Raw genomic sequence first — 19,758 nt, forward strand, 5'->3', positions numbered from 1 at the left:
GTTAGTCTAATAGCTAAGATACTCCAAGTGAGGCAACATCCTGGTTTCTTGCATCTTCTCCAAAGCCCCACATGCCCTACCAGAACTGATCACAATATTCCAAATGTGGCCTAAATTTTTATGCAGCTGTAACTGGACTTGTCAACTTATATACTCAATGCTTCGACTAATGAAGGTAAGCATGCCATATGCATTCTTTACCAACTTGTGTTGCCACTTTCAGCAAGCTATGGACTTGCACCCCAAGATCTCTCTATATATCAATGCTTCCAAGGGTCCTGCCATTTACTGCATATTTAACTCTTGCATTTGACCTTCCAAAATGCATCAGCTCACACTTGTCTGGATTAAATTCCATTACATCATAAGAGACAGGAAGAACTCTGGACAGTTTGAAAGTCAACAGACTGCAGGTAGTATATATTGTCCCTCATAGTATATGTGTTGCTTCTATGAATTAGATAGTTATAAATAGAAATACATTCCATGGTTTAGCCTGTAGTAAGTGGTCAAATGATACATGATTTCAATTGACAGGAAATACACTTCAGATTCTCCTGCACACTGATTGGGGTTAATAGCCAGGTAACACTGTCTCAGTACAGCAGATAGTAAAAGGTGCAGTTTACAGTTCATAAGGGAAGCGGTTTCTTTTTGGAATTGTTCACAAGCAGAATGTACTGTAAAAAGTTCAAGTTGTAACAGACTTGTGTGGAAATCTGGTCAAATCTCCTTCAACAATATTTAAAGTCTGGAATAGGCTAGAAATGGCTACCATTGCACATATTCTGAATGTGAGAAGTTGCAACTCCACTCGACCATTTGGATTCTTTGTCTACACAGTACAGAATTTCTTGTTCTGAAGAAATATCTTTTTGCACTTCTGCTGAACTTAACAGCCACAGCTGTGTAGATTGCAGGAGCAGCTTGCAGTAGCTCAGAGCTCAGTCAATGGACTCCGCACCTTGCCTGTCACAGACATCTGCTGGCATATACCTTGCCAAATACTACTTGTGACAAAAGTATGTTGTGAGAGCAAATCTCCTGAAAGGTCAAAGAAGCAGGACTTTGTGTGAACTGAAGCCGTGGATCAGCACTTGGGAAGAGCACTCCTGCGGTGCCAAAGAAACTCCAGGCAACCTTTGTACTGAATGTGTCATAGCCATAACCAAGGGGGTCTTACACCATGCTCTTGTGATTTCCCTAATGAAGTGGGTTACCAACAGAGAAGTTCTGACCTTGTATTTCAAACTGGGAGCTGGTAAGTTAAGGACTCCTTAACCATCTCAAGACAGCACAGAAGAAAGAATCGCCATGGAAACCAAGCACTACTGGGTTGATAGGTTCAAAGAGTTGGTTATTCGTCATCAGTTGTCTCCAGGAGGATATAAAACATTTTAGTATTGGTGTGTGGTAGCAAATAAACTGATACTATCCAAACATCTTTTAACCGAAATCCCTTAAAAATAAAAAATGTACTGTATACATCCTTGAAAAGTTCTTTCATCTGGATAGAGGTTTGAAAGGCCTTGTTTAAATAAAATTAATATCCAACAGTAATGAAATACTACTGTTTACTATCTGTGAGATTAAAATAAGGAAAGAATACATTTTAACAAAAAGCTGATTGTAAATATTTTAGTAGCTTTCATTTTTAAGCTGCGAATAAAATTCCAATCAAAATTTATCAATGTCTGTGGTCTAGTTTACCTGATACTCAGTGCAAAGTTCGTGAAACTGAAAAATGACTGCAAAGCCTAGCTGGCATTAAAAATTTCGCCAACATACAATGAATCCAATCACATATATTTATCCATTTTGCACACATCAAATTGAAAGAAGAATATTCAAGTTAAAGTCCATGATTATGCAGTCCCGGTAGACAGCCCTCTTGATGGAAATGCTTGAGATCAGAGTGAAAATTTCAATGTCACAGCCCTGCGTGCCTATCTTAATGTGGAAGGGTCTCCATTAGCAGCACAGGATTAGTGAATTTACTGTATAGGGCAGACAAAATAAAACTATCTATATGCACCTTATTCAACATAACTTTTTACAATACAAAGCATTTTAACTCAGACAAATAAACCTTACACATCACTGTGTGTACTTTATCAAAAGAAAATTCTATTTTAATACATTTAGTACATATTAATATAATGCGGAATTTCTAGAAATTCACCAAATTGTGTTTGAAACATTTATATTTTTAAGAATATTGAAGTGCATTAAAGTCAAGTTAGAAAGTGTTAAAGTTGATCTTTGTGGTTAGGAAGAAAAAAGTTCTTTTCAAAAGTTGCAGAGAAAGGAACATACACAGAGGTGGAGAACTCTTATAGGGATCATAAATCAGGCCTGTTTCCTCAGCTGAAAGTAGCATGTAGTCCTTTAAGCCATTGGCAATTCATGAGCTGCTGCATACCTTCCTGTCACATGATGATAGATCTGAAGAAAATTAAACAGAATTCAATATATTGAGAAATGTAAAGTTCCCTCAAATATGCTTTGAAAAAAAAATTAGCAGTTAGAAGAAATTACCAAGAAGTATAGATCCTTTTTTAAAAGCAAAAGTACAAAAATTTCCTGTTGGAATCCTAACCTGTCTTTCAATGTCAGTAAGTAAAGTGCTGGCACCCAGTCGGAACAATTCTGGCTTTAGCCAGCTGTTGCCCAGCTCTTCTTTGATTAGTGACAGCCAGGTCAATGCATCCTTTGCACTGCGGATACCACCTGCTGGTTTAAACCCGACCTGCAAAACAGAATACAAATGTTAATGAAGCCACACCAGAAGTTTTATCTCAGGTACGCAATTTCTACTTGGAACATGGGTACAGGAGTAGGTCTGTTCTGCTTTTTAATCTTATCATAGCATAACGAGAGGTAACCTTCCACACAATATCCATTGGGCAGCTTTCACAGAACTCTGTCTTGCAACTGACTCTTAACAAAATAGCCAGGTTAGACTTCATCTAACTCTTTGCCTGGCAACTTGTGATGAAGCTGGCACCAATATACCAACCCTTAAGTGCAGTGAACTAATCTACATTTTATTAACAAAACATTTTTGCTGAATTGATTCCAACACTCAGAATACAGCTGATGAGAAGTTGTTAAGGAAAGAATATCTGTCAATGCAAAATAGAATGCAATTTGTTTAAACTTAATTACAGGCTTAGAGAGGTGAAACAGTAGCTTCCCTTGTTTAAGGGTTACACCCTGCTTTTTGAACATCACGACTGGTGAATACTAAAATAAACAAAAATCACTCAAGTAGTGAAGGATGAATCATAATAATCAGGTTCTGCAACTAGCCTTTATGTCCTTACTGTAATTAGTTTGCCAGCAACATCTGTTTATACAAAATGATTATTATAATGTGTTGAATATATCTTACTTTCAGGATCCAACCATTCCAAAGCCAGGACACAGGAAATAACAGGTTTTGTCAAATAATTTATGCATGACTGGCTGATTTAATAAAATTAAAACTCTATTCCAGTTGACCAGCTCATCTCTGAGACAGACAGATGACTATGAACTTGCTGTATCACTATCACCCTGGGGAAACTGGGTCAGGGAACAAGCAGTCAGAATTCAGGCACCTCAGGCTGAAGTAAGACAAACTGGCAGTGCTGAGGTCATATACAAAATATTATTAACAAGGAATTATCATTGTCCAAAAACATTAGTCAATTTTTAGCAGGGAAAATAAATATGATGTCATATTTTAAACATAACACTATGTGGTTGGAGAAATACATATTACTTGTATGCAGACCATTTGACTTATAGAAAAGCATAGGTTTGAATCATTATTGACAATTGATTGGGATCACATAAAAAATACTTTCACATCTCCAGTACATCTAAAATCTCAACAGTAGTGTAGAACAAGGAGTTCCAGTTAAGAAGTACATGCTGGCAACCTTCCTTTGTAATCAGAATAAAACAAGCTGGTCTTTTAGTTATTATTCTAAAATCTCTTAAATTAATATTAATAATTCAATCATATAAACTGAAGGAAACCAAGCAAGTTCAAGAGGGGAAAAAGTACTTATTTAATGATTAAATATACTTGCAGCAGCTGCATACAACATACAAATTGGGAGAGCTAGTTCATCCAGCTTTTCGAGCCTGCTGCAGCATTATGAAGATCATGGCTGACCTGATTGTAACCTCAAATCCATATTCCTGCCTACTCTGCTAACTCTTCATCTATTTGTTTAACAAAAGAACAACATCTGGAGAAAGAACATGCTCTTTTGAAAGGAATACAAGACTCAAAAATATTGCAACATTAACAAGCCAATGTCACATAAACACATAGGTGTAGTCTTTCAACTTGAGACGCAAATGGGAATTCAAGTAGAAATTTGCACAAGTTTTCAAGCATATTTCATTCCTCTACACATTTCCACTCAAAACATACTTTCATATCTGTAAGATTGGGCAGTATTTCATGAATGCAACTTTCGTTTTTAAAAAAAATTGTTTTGAAATATTCTTTGATAGATGAGGTGCCAAAAAGGCACTATTAGGTTTATACAACTGAAAACAAATTTGTCATAAAAAATAAGCACTTTTATTCAGTCAACCTACCACCTTCGAGTACTACCAAAAATGATATTTAAAAAATACAGAACCATTTGCAAATTTTATTAAGGAACAATAATCAGTTTCTTTGTTTAAAAAAATCCAAAAGCTGTCAAAATACATATGTTAATGTGCTTGCACCCAAATGAACCAGCAGGTTTTTTTTAAAAAAAGGTTTTCCCATAGGCACATAAACAAGTATATTCATAAAATTTCCCAATGGTTAATTAATTATGCTGGCATAGTCAGTTTTATGCACAGGAGCACAATTTTGTTTTATAATTAGTACAAATCATCACAGAACCTCATTTTCCAATGAAGTAATTTGTACTTAAAGTTCAGCAATCTTTTGAATGAGCTACAATGGCAAAATGAATGCAAGGTTATGGAAATTCTAACTCTTTCCAATTCAATCTTTAGAGAAATGACATGAAAGCAAAACGACATAGTAAGGCTTGCAATCCTTTTGAAATAACACAATGTTGAGGGCTAGTGGTCACCTATTTGTTTAGAAAACAATTTGTTTCTTCCTTCAGGGTGAATTAAGCCATAACATGGGGCTACAAATTTGATATTTCCTGGCAAAAAATAGGATTAAGCATACAGTGTGCACACTAGGAATCCTTGCTAAGCATTCACATTCCAAGCAAGCAATTATATTATTAATTGCATACAGATTTGACTCGAGGGCTATTCTACAGCTCTAGTAATATAATTGAATTTTTGCTACAACTGCACTTTCATTCTGTAGCTTTACATGTTGTTTCTGTCCAATTTACTTAAAAGCCCATCTAAACGGGATCCTTGATCTTTCAATTAAACCAGAATAGAAAAACTTGATTTTCCTGTATCTTTCACTCAAGTCTGAGTACTCTCATTCGAAGATTTCAATTAATTCTTTCAATCCAACAAATCATTGGCAACTGTCATTTTAGGAAATTGCAGATATTCACTGTTATTGTTCATTACACTGTGTTTACATTGTTAGTCAACAGATTATTTTTATAAAAAATGGAATCATGCTGAACAAGGATGAATATTAGAAATTCTACTCCAAAATATTTTCAAATTGCTAGTATACCTTGTAACCAGTCTTTGAATAAAAGTCTCTGATGGCCCGCACCATCACTAGGGCAACTGGGAATGTTGCATTTACCCCTTCTTTTCCTGTAGACGTTTTAATAAAGTCAGAACCTAATAAATAAATATTAAAAAATATTTAAAGCAATGACATTACTTAATCGAAAACAGCCATCTTACCATTTGGAGATGAACCTTTAAACAAAAACAGCAGGATTTTTGGGTGCAATTCTCTGCTTAAATATTCAAAAAATTTGGCTACAGAAAATGCTTTCTAACAGCAGCGACAAAAGTACTGCTAAAAATACTTTGATAAAATTAAATGCTGAAACAGCGTTAATTTTTTTTTAATAGGAATTCTACAAGAGACTGGTGATATTACAAAATAATCCTGAAGAGAACAAAAACAGAAAACCAAACTATAATATAGAGAAAACAAACAAACGGTCATAGAGTCTTACAGCATGGAAACAGACCCTTCGGTTCAACCAGTCCATTCCGACCATGTTCCCAAATTAAACCAGTCCACCCTGCCTGCACTTGGCCCATTTCCCTTCAAACCTTTCCTATTCATGTACTTATCCAAATGTCTTTTAAATGCTGCAAAGGTATCAAAATCCACCACTTCCTCTGGAAGTTCATTCCACATATGAACCACTCTCGGTGTAAAAAAAAAAGTTGTCCCTTATGTCTTTTTAAGATCTTTCACATCTCACCTTAAAAATATGCCCCCAGTCTTGAAATCTCCCACCCTCGGGAAAAGACACCCGCCAATCACCCTATCTATACCCATCATGATTTTATAAACCTCAATAAGGTCACCCCTCAAACTCCTATATTCCAGTGAGAAACGTCCCAGCCTATCAGCCTCTCCTTATAACTCAAATCTTCATGTTGGTAGCAACTTTTCCAGAGTCAAAGGTTGCGTTGAAGCCCGATTGTGATTAGGACAAACAATCTAGGTAATACTTCAGTACAATAGCTTCTGAATGCTACATTGTTTAAGGTATATAATTGAGACGAAAAAAGTTAAGTCAAGGCATTGACTCCTCTCTCTCTCCACAGATGTGGTCTGACCTATTGAGGTTTTCCAGCCCTTTTAATTCTTGTTTCTGACTGCCCTGTTTAAGTGGATGCAAGAATTAATCATGTCTATGATGTTCAACTATAAAAAACAAAAGTAATCAAAACGGAAGGACATTTAAAAGAATAATGTGCTGGGAATCAAATCAAATTCATAAATTGCTGGAAAAGCTCAGCAGATCTGTGGAGAGAAAGCAGAGTTAATGTCTTGCGTCCAATTCTGAAGAATGGTCACTGGAGCTGAAACGTTAACTCTGCTGTCTCTCCAAAGATCTGCTGAGCTTTTCCAGCAATTTCTGACTTGGAAAGATATTTATTTGGTTGTTGGTGAAGAACAGCAGGAAGCCCTCTTTGTCCTGGGCCAATACTTGTCCTTCAACCAATCCCACCAGAAGCAAACTTAACGGCTATGTTGTGGGATCTTGCTGTGTACATTCAGCACCATATGCATCTATACTGCTAGCTACACTTGCAATAATTAACCGGATGTGAAGCAATACATTCCATGGCAATGGAGTTCATTTTCTAATCAACCTGTTTAGAGATGTTATTACACACCTCTAGAGCAAATCGGACTTGAACACAGGCCTCTTAGCTCAGAGTCAGGGATATTACCACTACACCACAAGTGCCTCTTAAAATGTTATTTTGCCCAGCTTTAAATCACATGCGTACAAATCAGTCCTAAGCAGAATTATCTTCAGAGGCAACCCATAATGAACTAATAACAAGTACTACTTTCAGCGTAATGTAGTCAACGACATGGAGGCAACCAAAGATTTACTTGAAAAGTAAGCACGTGCTTGCCCGAGATGGTACACATCCTTGACTTAATCCCCATCGAATTTGAGATTACCGTCACTATAGAAGCATTCCAATCTGAACAAAATGTGGTGTAGGGAAATTCCACGTGCCATTTCTGGAAACATCATATTTTGAAAAACTTTACTTTTGGGCAAGCATCTTGGAGAAGGTCCTAAAACAGCACTATCCAAATTCCAAATGCAATGTGCTACTGGATCCCCTTGCAGGGAGTGAAACTCATTTACTCATCATGCAGAAATGAGCATAAAGTGACAGATTTTAATGCAAGAAATGAGAGGTCACGAGAAGCCATCTGTTCAAAAGGGAGCACATGTCAGTCTGTGGAAGGCAGATTTCAGTGGTGTTGAGGTCTTGTGCTCCCAAGCAGCTTTCATAAAACACCATCCCGCTGGATGCTGTCCACCAGACTTGCCCTCTGTAGGAAGGTGGAAGCTTACTATGGCTGCCAAGTGAAGCCTTAAAGATTTGGGTGTGATCACTGGAGAGTGATGCTGTCGGACTGAAATGATTCGAATTTGGCCACAAATTGACTGGAATGAAATTCTGAAGAAATACTATGAAGAGCTTTTTACTAGCAGCAGGTACACCAGTGTGGACAATATGAGCAGCTGAAGTGAGGAAGGAATCAAGAAGGTAGATCACATTGTGGATGATAGGTACTGCAAGTACACATTGTGAAAGAAGCAAGATCATGTGACCATCGCCATTTTGATTGCAGCCCAAATCTTTGTAAACAAGCAGGATGAATAAATGATTTCTGGGATTTTGCAACTAAAGCATAAGAGTTGCTCTCTTGTTACAGTTGTTAAATATTGAACACTTTCCGTACACAAAAGATTAGTAATGCCATTTTAAACGTGTACATTACTAATAGATTACAGAACTTCTTCATTTTTTTAAGGTTCAAGACTCTTAACAGAAGGAAATAAATTACAATACTTCCAGCACACATGGCTTGGTGGCTCAGCGGGTTAGCACTGCTGCCTCACAGTGCCAGGGACCCAGGATCGATTCCACCCTTGGGCGACTGGCTGTGTGGAGTTTGCACATTCTCCTGGTGTCTGCGTGGATTTCCTCCAGGTACTCCAGTTTCCTCCCACAGTCCAAAGATGAGCAGGTTAGGTGGATTGGTCATGCTAAATTGACCATAGTATCCAGGGATGGGCAAGCGAGCTGGATTAACCATGGGAAATGTAGGGCTTCAGGGATGGGGTGGGTCAGGTCTGGGTGGGATGCTCTTCAGAGGGTCGGTGTGGTCTTGATGGGGCGAATGGCCTGCTTCCACACTGTCTGATGGAGGTCGATCATTTGTATAACTCTGCTTTAAAGGTGAATGAAATTATTTTTTAGAAGCACACCAGTGGCCAAACGTTTAGGAAATTTGAGCTTAAAGTACACGTTAAAAATGTGGTGTGTCCATGTCTTCACTGCACTCTTACATGGTGCGCAATGCAGCGATCAACAGACCTCGACTTTTTTTTTTAAAACCCCATGCCTCTTGACCTCTTCTCAACAAAATGTGCAAAGTAGAGCAATGGCAGCAAGCCTAGGAGTTAAGTTCCATCCTCCCACAAAAAAGACCCCACCTCCATTTCAGATGGGGGAGAGACATGACAATGGAGGAAGAATCCTTTCAGAATTCACTGAAGGTGGTACAATTCTGAAATTGCAATTACACACCCTCCATTACAAGTAATACAGCAAGCCACTTGAACATCGTTTCTGCCTCTCTGAAATCCAAATGTAACATTTCAACATACAAATTAATATTTCTGTTTAAAAAAGATTCTTTTGTCAGGGATTTTACTTCAAAAATATGGGATTACTTTTTATGCTGTCTCAGTAGACTTTGTTCATCATTTTAACACAGGCAAATTCATCTTCTATACAGTCTATAATCAGATTTTCCTTATGACTTTTAATAATCAGCTTTTGATGAAAAAGATAGATAACATTCTTATTCTCGATGCTTCACAATGTGTCTTAATTACATCCACTACTGAATTCATTTGCTTCAATTCTCCAAGGATTTTAGCTGCAATTCTGCACCTCATCACTAAACAGGACAAGATTAACATTTTTCAGTTCATTAAAGAAATGTTCTATGTGTTATTTCCTTTGTACTCATCTTTCTTAATTATCACTTAATGGCTAACGCTTTTTAAATACATTTTCCAGAATTAAAGAACTATTCATTTGCAAACCAAAAGACTGTGAAGTGTTATATAAAATTACTGACTCCAAAGATTAATGTATCAAATTATTACTCCAACTTTAAAATTCTAAATCACAGATTATTTAATGAGAAAAGACTAGAGCAAAAGAATATATTATTTGGAAAAAAGCATTAAAGCAATTTTCAAAGTAGATCAGTATGCAATTAGTAATAATCAGCTTTATCTTCAATTATGATAAAAAGACTGAAATTATATTTTGGTTTTTCTTTGAGGACTTGCTTTCTGTTTCATAACTGATGACCAAAACACGTGGTTCTGTTCTTACATTGTTGGAAAGAATAAGTGTTCCCAATGAGAAATGTCCTGTTTAACCATACTGGGAAAGTAATAGTGACATTGGTGCTTGGGGTGGAAAATATTCAAAAGAGCACAAGTTCAATGTCATAAGGTTTTAATGACTTGCGCAATTAATAAAAAAGATACAAGATAATGCAAGAGGCAATTAAATTCAACTGTGGGCCAGCATATTAGAAAGTAAAAATGAAAATTATTACATTATGCTACACATCTAATGACAGCCTGCCTCTGTTATATCAGACTTGACAATTATTGTTGGTTTATGGTCCGTACAAAATGCGTAGTTTGTTGCTAAATCTGAGTCACACTGCAAACACACACAACACACATCCCCTTTTTGGGCTATGTCTCGAAAATAAGTCCTCCACCCCATTCGCAACTCAACTGAACAGTTACCCCACAGGAATGAATGACATGAAACAGGGATTGAAACTAGATCATTCTCATTTCCCAAATGTCAAGTTAATGAAATTTCACAAAAGATGTGGAATAGAAATAGTCAAAAACCCAGACGAAGAGCAATTCTGGAAAGCGTAGGATAGAGTCTTGGCCTCCAAAGAAGTTTGCAGGAACAGGAATTCAAAAAAAGGAATTACATGAAGTGATGGAAATCCAAAATAAACACAGAAAATGCTGAAAATATCTAGGTCAGTCTAGTATCATAAAGGACAAGACATGGTTCAATTTCTGAGGAGTGCATCCTTTACTTGTAGTTTCTCAGTCTGACCAAAATGCTCACTGACTTTGCTGGAGAAGGTTTGCACACAAAGGATTAACCTATATTTCTATTCGCAGATACTGACTGACCTGCAGTGTACTCCCTTTAACTAGAATGATGCATCCTGGGCAGAGAAGACATAATTAAGGAAACATAAAACTGCTATTGAGTTGAACATCTTCATAGAAAGTGAAACAATTCAGTCCAAAACTAGGGTTTTAACTCCAAACAAAAGGTACGAGGAGCGAGTCCGCTGTGAATGACTGGATAGCTTCATTTAAAAATGAAACAGATGAAGTGCACACGCAATAGCTAATACTTTAGGAACAAATACATGCATTGCAGCAGTTATACATTCCTTTTGGGTGAAAAAGCAGAACAGAAAAAGTGGCCAACCATGGTTAACAAAATAAATTGAGGATAGCATTAGATCCAAAAAGTTGGTAGAAAAAGCAGCAAGCCCGAGGCCTGGGAGCAGTTTAGAATTCATATGAGGACCAGGAACGGAGGATAAATAGGTTACAAGAAAAAAACTTTCAAGCATTAAATCAGACTGTTAGGACTTCAATAAATAGGCAAAAAGAAAAAGATTAGTCAAGAGAAATGAAGGCCTCAAAGTCCAAAAAAGGACAATTGATAATGGAGAACAAAAATATGGCAGAGCAACTGAAGAATTACTTTTGTTCTGTCATCACAGATGAAGACACAAAACACATCCCAGAAGTGCTGGGGAAGGAAAAATTGAAGAAAGTTCATATTATTTTTAAAAAATAGCCAGAGAAATTAAAGTAGCTAAAAACAGATAAATCCCCAGGATCTGATCATTTACATCCCACGGTAAAATAGGAGGGATGGCTAAGGAAATAGTGGACGCATTGATTTGTTATATACCAAAATACTGCAGATTCTGGAGCAGACCTGGTAAATTGGACAGGGGCAAATGTAACCTCATTGGTTTAAAAAATTGAGGGGGGCAGTGAGACTAGGAATTACAGATCAGTCAGCCTGAAATCAGTAAAATGAGCTAAATGCTGCAGTCTTCAACAAAGGAGATGATAACAGGATCTTTAAAAATACCAATCAAATTACACAAAGTCAGTATGGATGCATGAAAGGGATGGAGAGATTTCCAAAAGCTGAAAGTGTCAAGAACTACAGAACATTACAGATCTGTGTTGTTGAGACAGAGGATCATCCACGATCATGTTGAATGGCAGAATTATCTTGATTAGCTGAATGACCCACTCCTCCTCCTATGTTCTATGTTTCTAAATTGGAGGACCTAACATAGGTTTGACATGAGATTTGAATAAGTATGTTACTGACAGAAAACACAGCAACGTTTGTGCAAATTAAAATAAGATACTGCAAGCTATCTTGCTAAAAGCCTGGAACATTAGTGCATTAAGTGTTAAATATAATCATCCTTACAGTGCAGCAGGAAACATGAGTACATCACAAGGCTTTTGGAAGGAAAACCTTATAGTGGGCAGGAATCCATGAGCCCTTCCCTTGCTATTCTGATGGCAGCACTTGGTCTATGGAAAATATATGAATGTGGAAGCATGAAGATTTCACTCCAGCTTATCCACATTAACATCGAATTAACTTTAACTCTTTATGTGGTCTACAACTAAGTCACAATTTTTTCTATTCATTGTGGGATGTGGGTGTCACTGATTGGGTTAACATTTATTGCCCATCCCTAGTTGCCCTTGAGAAGGTGGTAGTGAGCTGCCTTCTTGGGCTCCTGTAATCCATGTTTTATAGTTAGATCCACAATGTCATCAGGGAGAGAGTTCCAGGATTCTGCCCCTGTGACACTGAAGGAACGACGATATATGTCCAAGTCAGGATGATGCATGGGTTGGAGGGGAGCTTGCAAGTGATGGTGTTCACATGTATCTGCTGCCCTTCTAGATGGTAGTGGTATTGGTTTGGGAAGTGCTGTCTAAGGAGCCTTGGTGAACTTGTGAGTAAAACAGATCTAAAGCAAAAGTAATTTTTCATAGAATTGTGATATACTCTTCAGATCAATTTATAAGTCATAATTTCAACATTTTTCTTTGAGTAAGTGAAATCAAGAACTTATTTTCCAAGGCAATTACAGTGTGATTTTTCCTTGACAACAGTTTTATCATTTTCATCTCAATTGGTTTTCCCTTCACAAAACATGCCACTTGTTCAGCTGCTCAGGACACGTAAAATGGTCAAAATAAAACTTCAGGCAAACATGAAAGAGTGCAATAAAGTGATATTAAATACGAGACCAGAATTTTGAAAAGCATTTAAAGGCATAAGTTTTAGCACTGAACAAACTACAGACTGAGCCTTATACTAAAACAACGCAGACATAAAGCATGCAATGGGATAGAAAAACAGCCAGTGAGCTTTGAGGATTAGGATTACAGTTTGGAGAGTAAGAGAAGAGATCCTGGCTCCCAGCTTTATCTCAGAAATGCCATGTTCAGCACTGGTTAGGTGTCTCTCCTGTAGCAAAGAAATAAGGACCTTGCTTTTATTTTCCTCAGCAAGTCCCAAAACACTGTGACCAGCAGTGTTCCACAGGGATCTTTACGGAGTACACTTTGTCAGTAATATAAATGATTTGGATAAGAATATAGGAGGCATGTTTAGTAAGTTTGCAGATGACACCAAAATTGGTGGTATAGTGAACAGTGAAGAAGATTATCTAAGATTACAAAGAGATCTTGATCAATTGGCTGAGGAGGTAGCAGATGAAGTTTAATTTAGATAAACACGAGGTATTGCATTTTGGTAATACAAACAAGGACAGGACTTGCATAATTAATAGTAGGATTCTGGGTAGTGTTGTAGAACAGAGAGACATATTTCTTTGAAATTTGTGTCACAGGTAGACAGGGTAGTTAAGAAGGCATTTAGCACGCTTGCTTTCATTGCTTGGCCTTTAAGTTTAGGAATTGTGACATTGTTGAGGGGTAGCAGGACCTATTCTGGAGTACTGTATGCAGTTCTGGTCATCCTCTTATAGGAAGATTATTATTGAACTGGAAAAGGTTCAGAAAAGATTTACCGATGTTGCCTGGAATGGGAGGTTTGAGATATAAAAATAAACTGGAAAGGCTGTGCCATTTTTCACTGGAGTGTAGGAGAATGAGGGGTGACCTTATCGAGGTTTATAAAATCATTACGGGCATAGATGAGGCAAATGACAAGGGCCTTTTCTCTAGGTTGGGGGGAGTTCAAAACTAGGGGTCATATTTTTATGATGAGAGGATAAAAATTTAAAAATAACATGGGGGCAACTTTTGCTTTTTTCCAGAGTGGTTCGAGTGTGGGATGAACTGCCAGAGAAAGTGGTGGTTGCAGGTACAGCTACAGCTACAACATTTAAAAGACATTTGGATAAGTTCATGAATAGGAAAGGTTTGGACGGATACGGGCCATGCGCAGGCAGGTGGGACTAGTTTAGTTTGGGAATGTGGTTGACGTGGACTGATTGGACTGAAGGGTCTGTTTCCATGCCGTATGACTCTATGACTTTACAGCAATGAATTGTTGATGTACAGCGAGTATTAAGGATCAAATGCAGCAAAAACCTGAGCGCAGCAATGTGTTATGGACCAGACCAGACCTCCTCACAATAGTTTAAAGGTAGTCTAGACCCTAACGTTTTCTTATTTTAAAGGTAGATGTGAAGTGCTTCTTCCAGATGTGATGCAACTGGTCAAATCAACATTAAGCAAAATACAATTTATTTAAACACTATAGTTAAAATACAAACAAAAGGAGGAGGAATTTAGAATAACTTACTAGTTGAAAACTTAACCGAAAAATAGATACAGTACCTATTACTAATTAACTGTTCCAATATAGCAATATCCTCTAAACATGGCCCCTGGCAAAAAGATAAATTTGGACACAGATTCATACATGCAGTTTCCCAATCCAGGAGGAAACAACAGAGAGAGGTTTCACGGAAAGTCACAGTTAGGAATCACTGAAGCTTGTAACCCTTCTAGGTCTCAAACAGTTTCTAACTGCTACAACTTTTTTAAAAAAATGAGAAAGCCTGATCTGGGAGAACTGACCACTCCCTTTCTATTATTACAACTGCTTTAACAAAATTTAAAGTCCTCTTAAACTATTGACTGAGGCCAGCTCAGTACACACTTTGGTACCTCTTCCTTTACAACCTCTCTTCAAAACAAAAAAACCCAGGACAAAATAAACTTTTTGTCGGGACATCATCTTCACAAATGTCACAAAATACAAATAAGCAGATAGTCTGTTCTTGGCTGCTAAACAATAAATGTTAGCTTAGAAATTGAATGAACTTACCTGCACTTTTACAAGTTGTGTTACAATCTTGGATGTGTGCTTGAATAGGTGGCCAACGTCTCGCTCTCTCTCAAAAAGCCAGTCTTAGTGACCACCCTTGCTTTTGTTATATTAATGCTATTGGGTATATGAAACACAGACCTTATACAGTCTCCTGCCTAGCATGCCCACTAAAAATGCCTATCCTGGTAGCTGGCCTTCACTGATATTCACAGCTTTATTTTGGACTGTAGCAATTGCACTTTGCTGAATGGCTACAGTAGCCTGATTAAGAGATGTAATGGAGAAGCCTGGAGTGAGACCACCTTCCTGCCCTTTTGGTTTAAAAATCCATAATAGACCAGGATACAAGGCAGGCAGCAGGTGGGCATGGGCTAGTGAAAAAATGCTAACAAAACATAAACAGGGGTTATAAAAATGCATTTCTCTATATTGTGTTCACTCTGGCATACAGGTCTTTAATAATATCCATTTCTGACTTACAAGGCACAGAGACCACAAGTAACAGCACCACCTACTGCAAAATTTAAAAAACTGCAAAGCTAATTTATGATAACTTATGTGAAACATTTAAACAACGGCTGATGCACGATGCTCTCAAATTGAAAACAATATCTTTTTTAATTCACCTCATGTCAAACTCTCAATATATTTGAATCCAGTATTGTTCATGAAGTTCCGAGAGGCACCAAATAGCAAAATATTAAGATAACCTCTATTCATATAATACCTTGTGCACAGTAAAATGAACTCCATACCAACATTTATCAATCAAGCCACAGGTATTTAGGAAGATGACCAATGATCATGGACATGCAACATTGGTGGTGGAGTAGCTTAAAGCGGTGGCTTTCGATTGTTATGCTGTGGCACACTGGTGTTTCATGTCAAGGTGAGAAGTGTGCTGCAAAATCTTCAAGAAACAGCACTGCTTTACTTGCGTACCGGAGCTGTGTTCGTGCTTCAAAAGATCTTCTCCTTTTGGTGTCTATTGTTGAAGGCTGTATCTGCTGACCTTTGTCACTCTACTTGCGCAGGAGAAGCAAAAACCGCTCAGTTATGAGGCCTGCTTGCACATGTGGAGGGCTAAACATTTAGTATGAGCATGCGCAATGATTGCATATCATATTTCTAATCTGAGAAGAAACTACACATGTGCAGTAAAGCGGCACACAATTATTGAATGACTGTTAAACTGGTCTGCCTGACTGGACACATTTCCACATTAGCACATTTTAAAGTGATTATTTTTGGAATTTTCTTTAGCTATGCCACTGATCTAAGCCTTAGATTCTAGGAAGAAATGGTGTGGAGGTGCCAGTGTTGGACTGGAGTGTTTGTTTAATAGGTCTTCATCAGTGGAGTGACCCTTTGATCTTTTACTCATAAATTCTGCGTCTGATTCCACCTCTCACGAACACCTGGAGGGGCAGCAAGGCTCTGAAAGCTTGTGTTTTCAAATAAACCTGTTGGGCTATAACCTGGAGTCGTGTGATTTCTGACCTTGAAGAAGAAATGGATAAGTTTCTTGTTAAAAGAGGCGATTCGATGAAACATCTGAACTCAAAGAAAATAAGGCAAGAACTGCTGGAGATGTACAATGAGCACTATCTGGCCTTTGGATTTTCATGGACAAGCAATGCCACTTGCTGCTTACCTGAATGTCTCACCTGCAGGGAGAAGCTGGCAAACACTGCGTTGGTACCAAATAACTTAAGATGCCATTTACAGATGAAACATCCATCTCTGGCGAACAAACCCATTCAGTACTTAAGGAGCTTAAGGGAACAAAACATCAAGCAGACCCAAAACCTGATGGAGTGTGTGCAGGTATCAGATAAATCTCAAGAGGCCAGTTAATAGGTGCCTGTGCTTGCAGAAAAATCAAAGATGCGCCCCATATGATTTCCAAAATTTTAATCATGCCTTTACGTAAAACCAAGATCTTGGATGTGATACCAGGAGCTGATACTGCAAAAGAAATTTGCAAAGTTCCACTCTCTCATAATGATTAACTGGCAAATTGATGACATATCAGCTGACATCAAAGAGGTGCAGAAAGAGACATTAGCTACAAATGGGAAGTTTGCTTAAGTTGACGAGTCCACCAATACAAGCAGACACTGCCAGCTACTGGCCAACATTCAGTATGCTGATAAGAATCCCATTAAGGAGATTTTCGTCCCCCTCTCAGGAGCGACTGAGTCAGGTGTCTATTGAGAAAATATTTTGGGTAACGGCTACTTACTTGAAGAAAAAATAAACTTATTTGGTCCATGTATCGAGCATTTTCACTGATGGAGCAGTCTCCATGATGGAGGAAGTCAAAGGATTGTCAGCAACGTGAAAGAGCAAAATCCTGACATTCACATCAACCATTGCACTCCCACTGTGAAAATCATCAATTACATAAAATTGTGGCCATTGTAATGACTTTTTTCTTTTCATTATTTTGTGTGTAGAGATGGGAGCCGAGAGTTTACAGTTACATGCAGAGATGCAATGGTTACTGCTGGCGAATGTTCTCTCCCATGTTCACGAGCTCTGGAGAGAAATGATGGAGTTTTCAACAATGTATGAACTGCTTAACAAAAAGTTACTATCTGATGGTAACTGCTGGGCTAAGCTGGAACATCCTGCAGACTTTTCCAGCCGTCCCAATGAGCTGAATACTAAAATGCAAGGGAGGAATGAGACGATTCTGACCATCACTGACAAACTTCAAGCTTTCAGCTCAAAACTGGACCTTTGGAAAGAGACAGTGGTAGTGGGTTCACTGAAGTTGTTTCCACTAGCATCATCAACTGCATTCGCAGCTGTCAAGATGCACAGCCTTATATTCAAACATCTCAGTGCAAGAGAAGTTTAAATTCTGCTTCTTCAACAAATGTGGAAGACTACAACCAGATGCGTGATTCATTCAGTCCTCTGATTCATCACAAAAGCTGATGTTAAAAGAAAATCTAGGAATACGCAGAGTTATGGAGGATTGCACAATGAAGCTGAAGTTTGCAGAGTGGGTGTTTTTTTTTTGTATGTGTTTTGGCTGACTGTGGTACATGAATATCCAACGATCTCTGACCACGCTATTGTTGCACTCTTGCCATTTGTGAAAATTTACCTCTGCAAGCTAGCATTTTCAACTCTGGCATACAGGAGGGCGTGCTTATCAGTTGAGCAAGGTTTGAAAAATGGCCCTCTCATTAATTTCTCCTTGGATCAAAAGGCTCTGTACAAACTACCAGGCCCAGGTTTCCCACTAACCCAGTAAACTGTGATTTACTCAACTTTGCATTTTATTCTGATTAACTGTTCACGAATAACTAGAAACAGTTGAGTTCATCAGATTTTGAAGTTGAAGATGGTGGATTTGAATCATTAATGCTTTCGAATCATCTTTAGCTTGTTGTATGCATTACGTTGCAAACCCCTCCAGTAAGGCTGTAACCACAGTAAATGCAAGTAAATGTGACATTTATGAAAAAATCAATTCAGCTGAAAAAAGTGGATATGCCTTGAAATTTATTGTCTAATTGGAGTGTGCCTTCAAACCGAAAAGGTTGGGAACCACTGTCCATAAGGATGGGGAGGCAGAGGGAAAGAGATGATTGGAGAGAAAATGCTTGAGTTTGGGTCCTTGGCAACTGGAGGCATGGCTGCCAAGAATCAGCAAAATTGGATAAGTGAGATACTTCTGAGGGTTGTAGGTGGTTACAAAGATTGGGAAGAATAACACCATTGAGGGCTCTGAAAACGAGGGCCAACACCTAAAAATCAAAGCATGGCTCCATTTGGTAAGGTGAGCACGGGGTGCGACGGGTAAAGGCTACTTGGTGAGATTTGGGATATTGGCAGCAAAGTTCAACTTAAGGAGGGTGTAAGAAGAAAGCCTGATCATAATCAAGCCTAGACTTAACACAGGGTTGGATGAATGAGGGTTTCAGCTGGTGAACAGAGGTAAGGATGGAGTCAGGCCCTGCAATGGAGATAGAAATTCGTGGTCATAAAGACGGTACCACTGTGCAGTCAGAAGCTCATCGTGGGGTTAAGAGCAACACCGAGGTTGTCAGCAATCTCCATCAACATCCAAGTGTCCAATGAAACAAATGAAGTCAGGGGCTGGAGGATAGAGTTTATGACAGGTACCAAAGACAACAGCTTCAGCCTCCTAGTATTTAGATCCAGGAAATTTCTGCTCATCCAGTTCTGGAATCTGGACATGAAATCTGGCCATTTGAAATCACTGGAGGAATTCAGAGGTGGTCGAAGTGTGGAGATAACTATCATCCATGGACATGTGAAACCTGATAGTGTGTTTTTGGGTGATGCTGTTGCAGGGCAGAACATTGATGAAAAATAGGAGCAGGCCAAAGATAGATCCTTAGGAAGCACCAGAGGTAACCATGCAGGAGAAGGAAGAGCAACAGTTGATGCCAGCTCTCTGGTTTCTCTCGACAAGGCAAGTGCAGTTCCATCCAGCTGGATGACAGTGGAGACAGGATGGTGTTATGAACTATGTCAAAAGCAGCAGTCAGTCAAGAAGGAAGTGCAGCGATAGATTAGCTTTGTCAGACTCACATAGGATGTTCTTTGCGACTTTAT

The 19,758-nt window shown here is 38.3% G+C and overlaps 1 protein-coding gene across 1 annotated transcript in view; it reads right to left on the reverse strand.

Moving 5' to 3' along the window:
* Positions 1 to 1,627: 1,627 nt before the first annotated feature.
* Positions 1,628 to 19,758, reverse strand: part of dera (deoxyribose-phosphate aldolase (putative)) — a 38,036-nt gene continuing 19,905 nt past the window's right edge. Inside the window, exons 7-9 of the mRNA XM_048610247.1 lie at positions 5,675 to 5,787; positions 2,600 to 2,749; positions 1,628 to 2,445 (exon numbers count right to left, since the gene is read on the reverse strand). Coding sequence (XP_048466204.1) covers positions 2,389 to 2,445; positions 2,600 to 2,749; positions 5,675 to 5,787 — 320 coding nt within the window. The 3' untranslated portion in view covers positions 1,628 to 2,388. The remainder of the gene's footprint in view (positions 2,446 to 2,599; positions 2,750 to 5,674; positions 5,788 to 19,758) is intronic.

This window comes from Rhincodon typus, chromosome 22, assembly GCF_021869965.1.
Source record: "Rhincodon typus isolate 14 chromosome 22, sRhiTyp1.1, whole genome shotgun sequence".
NCBI classification, from domain to species: Eukaryota; Metazoa; Chordata; class Chondrichthyes; order Orectolobiformes; family Rhincodontidae; genus Rhincodon; species Rhincodon typus.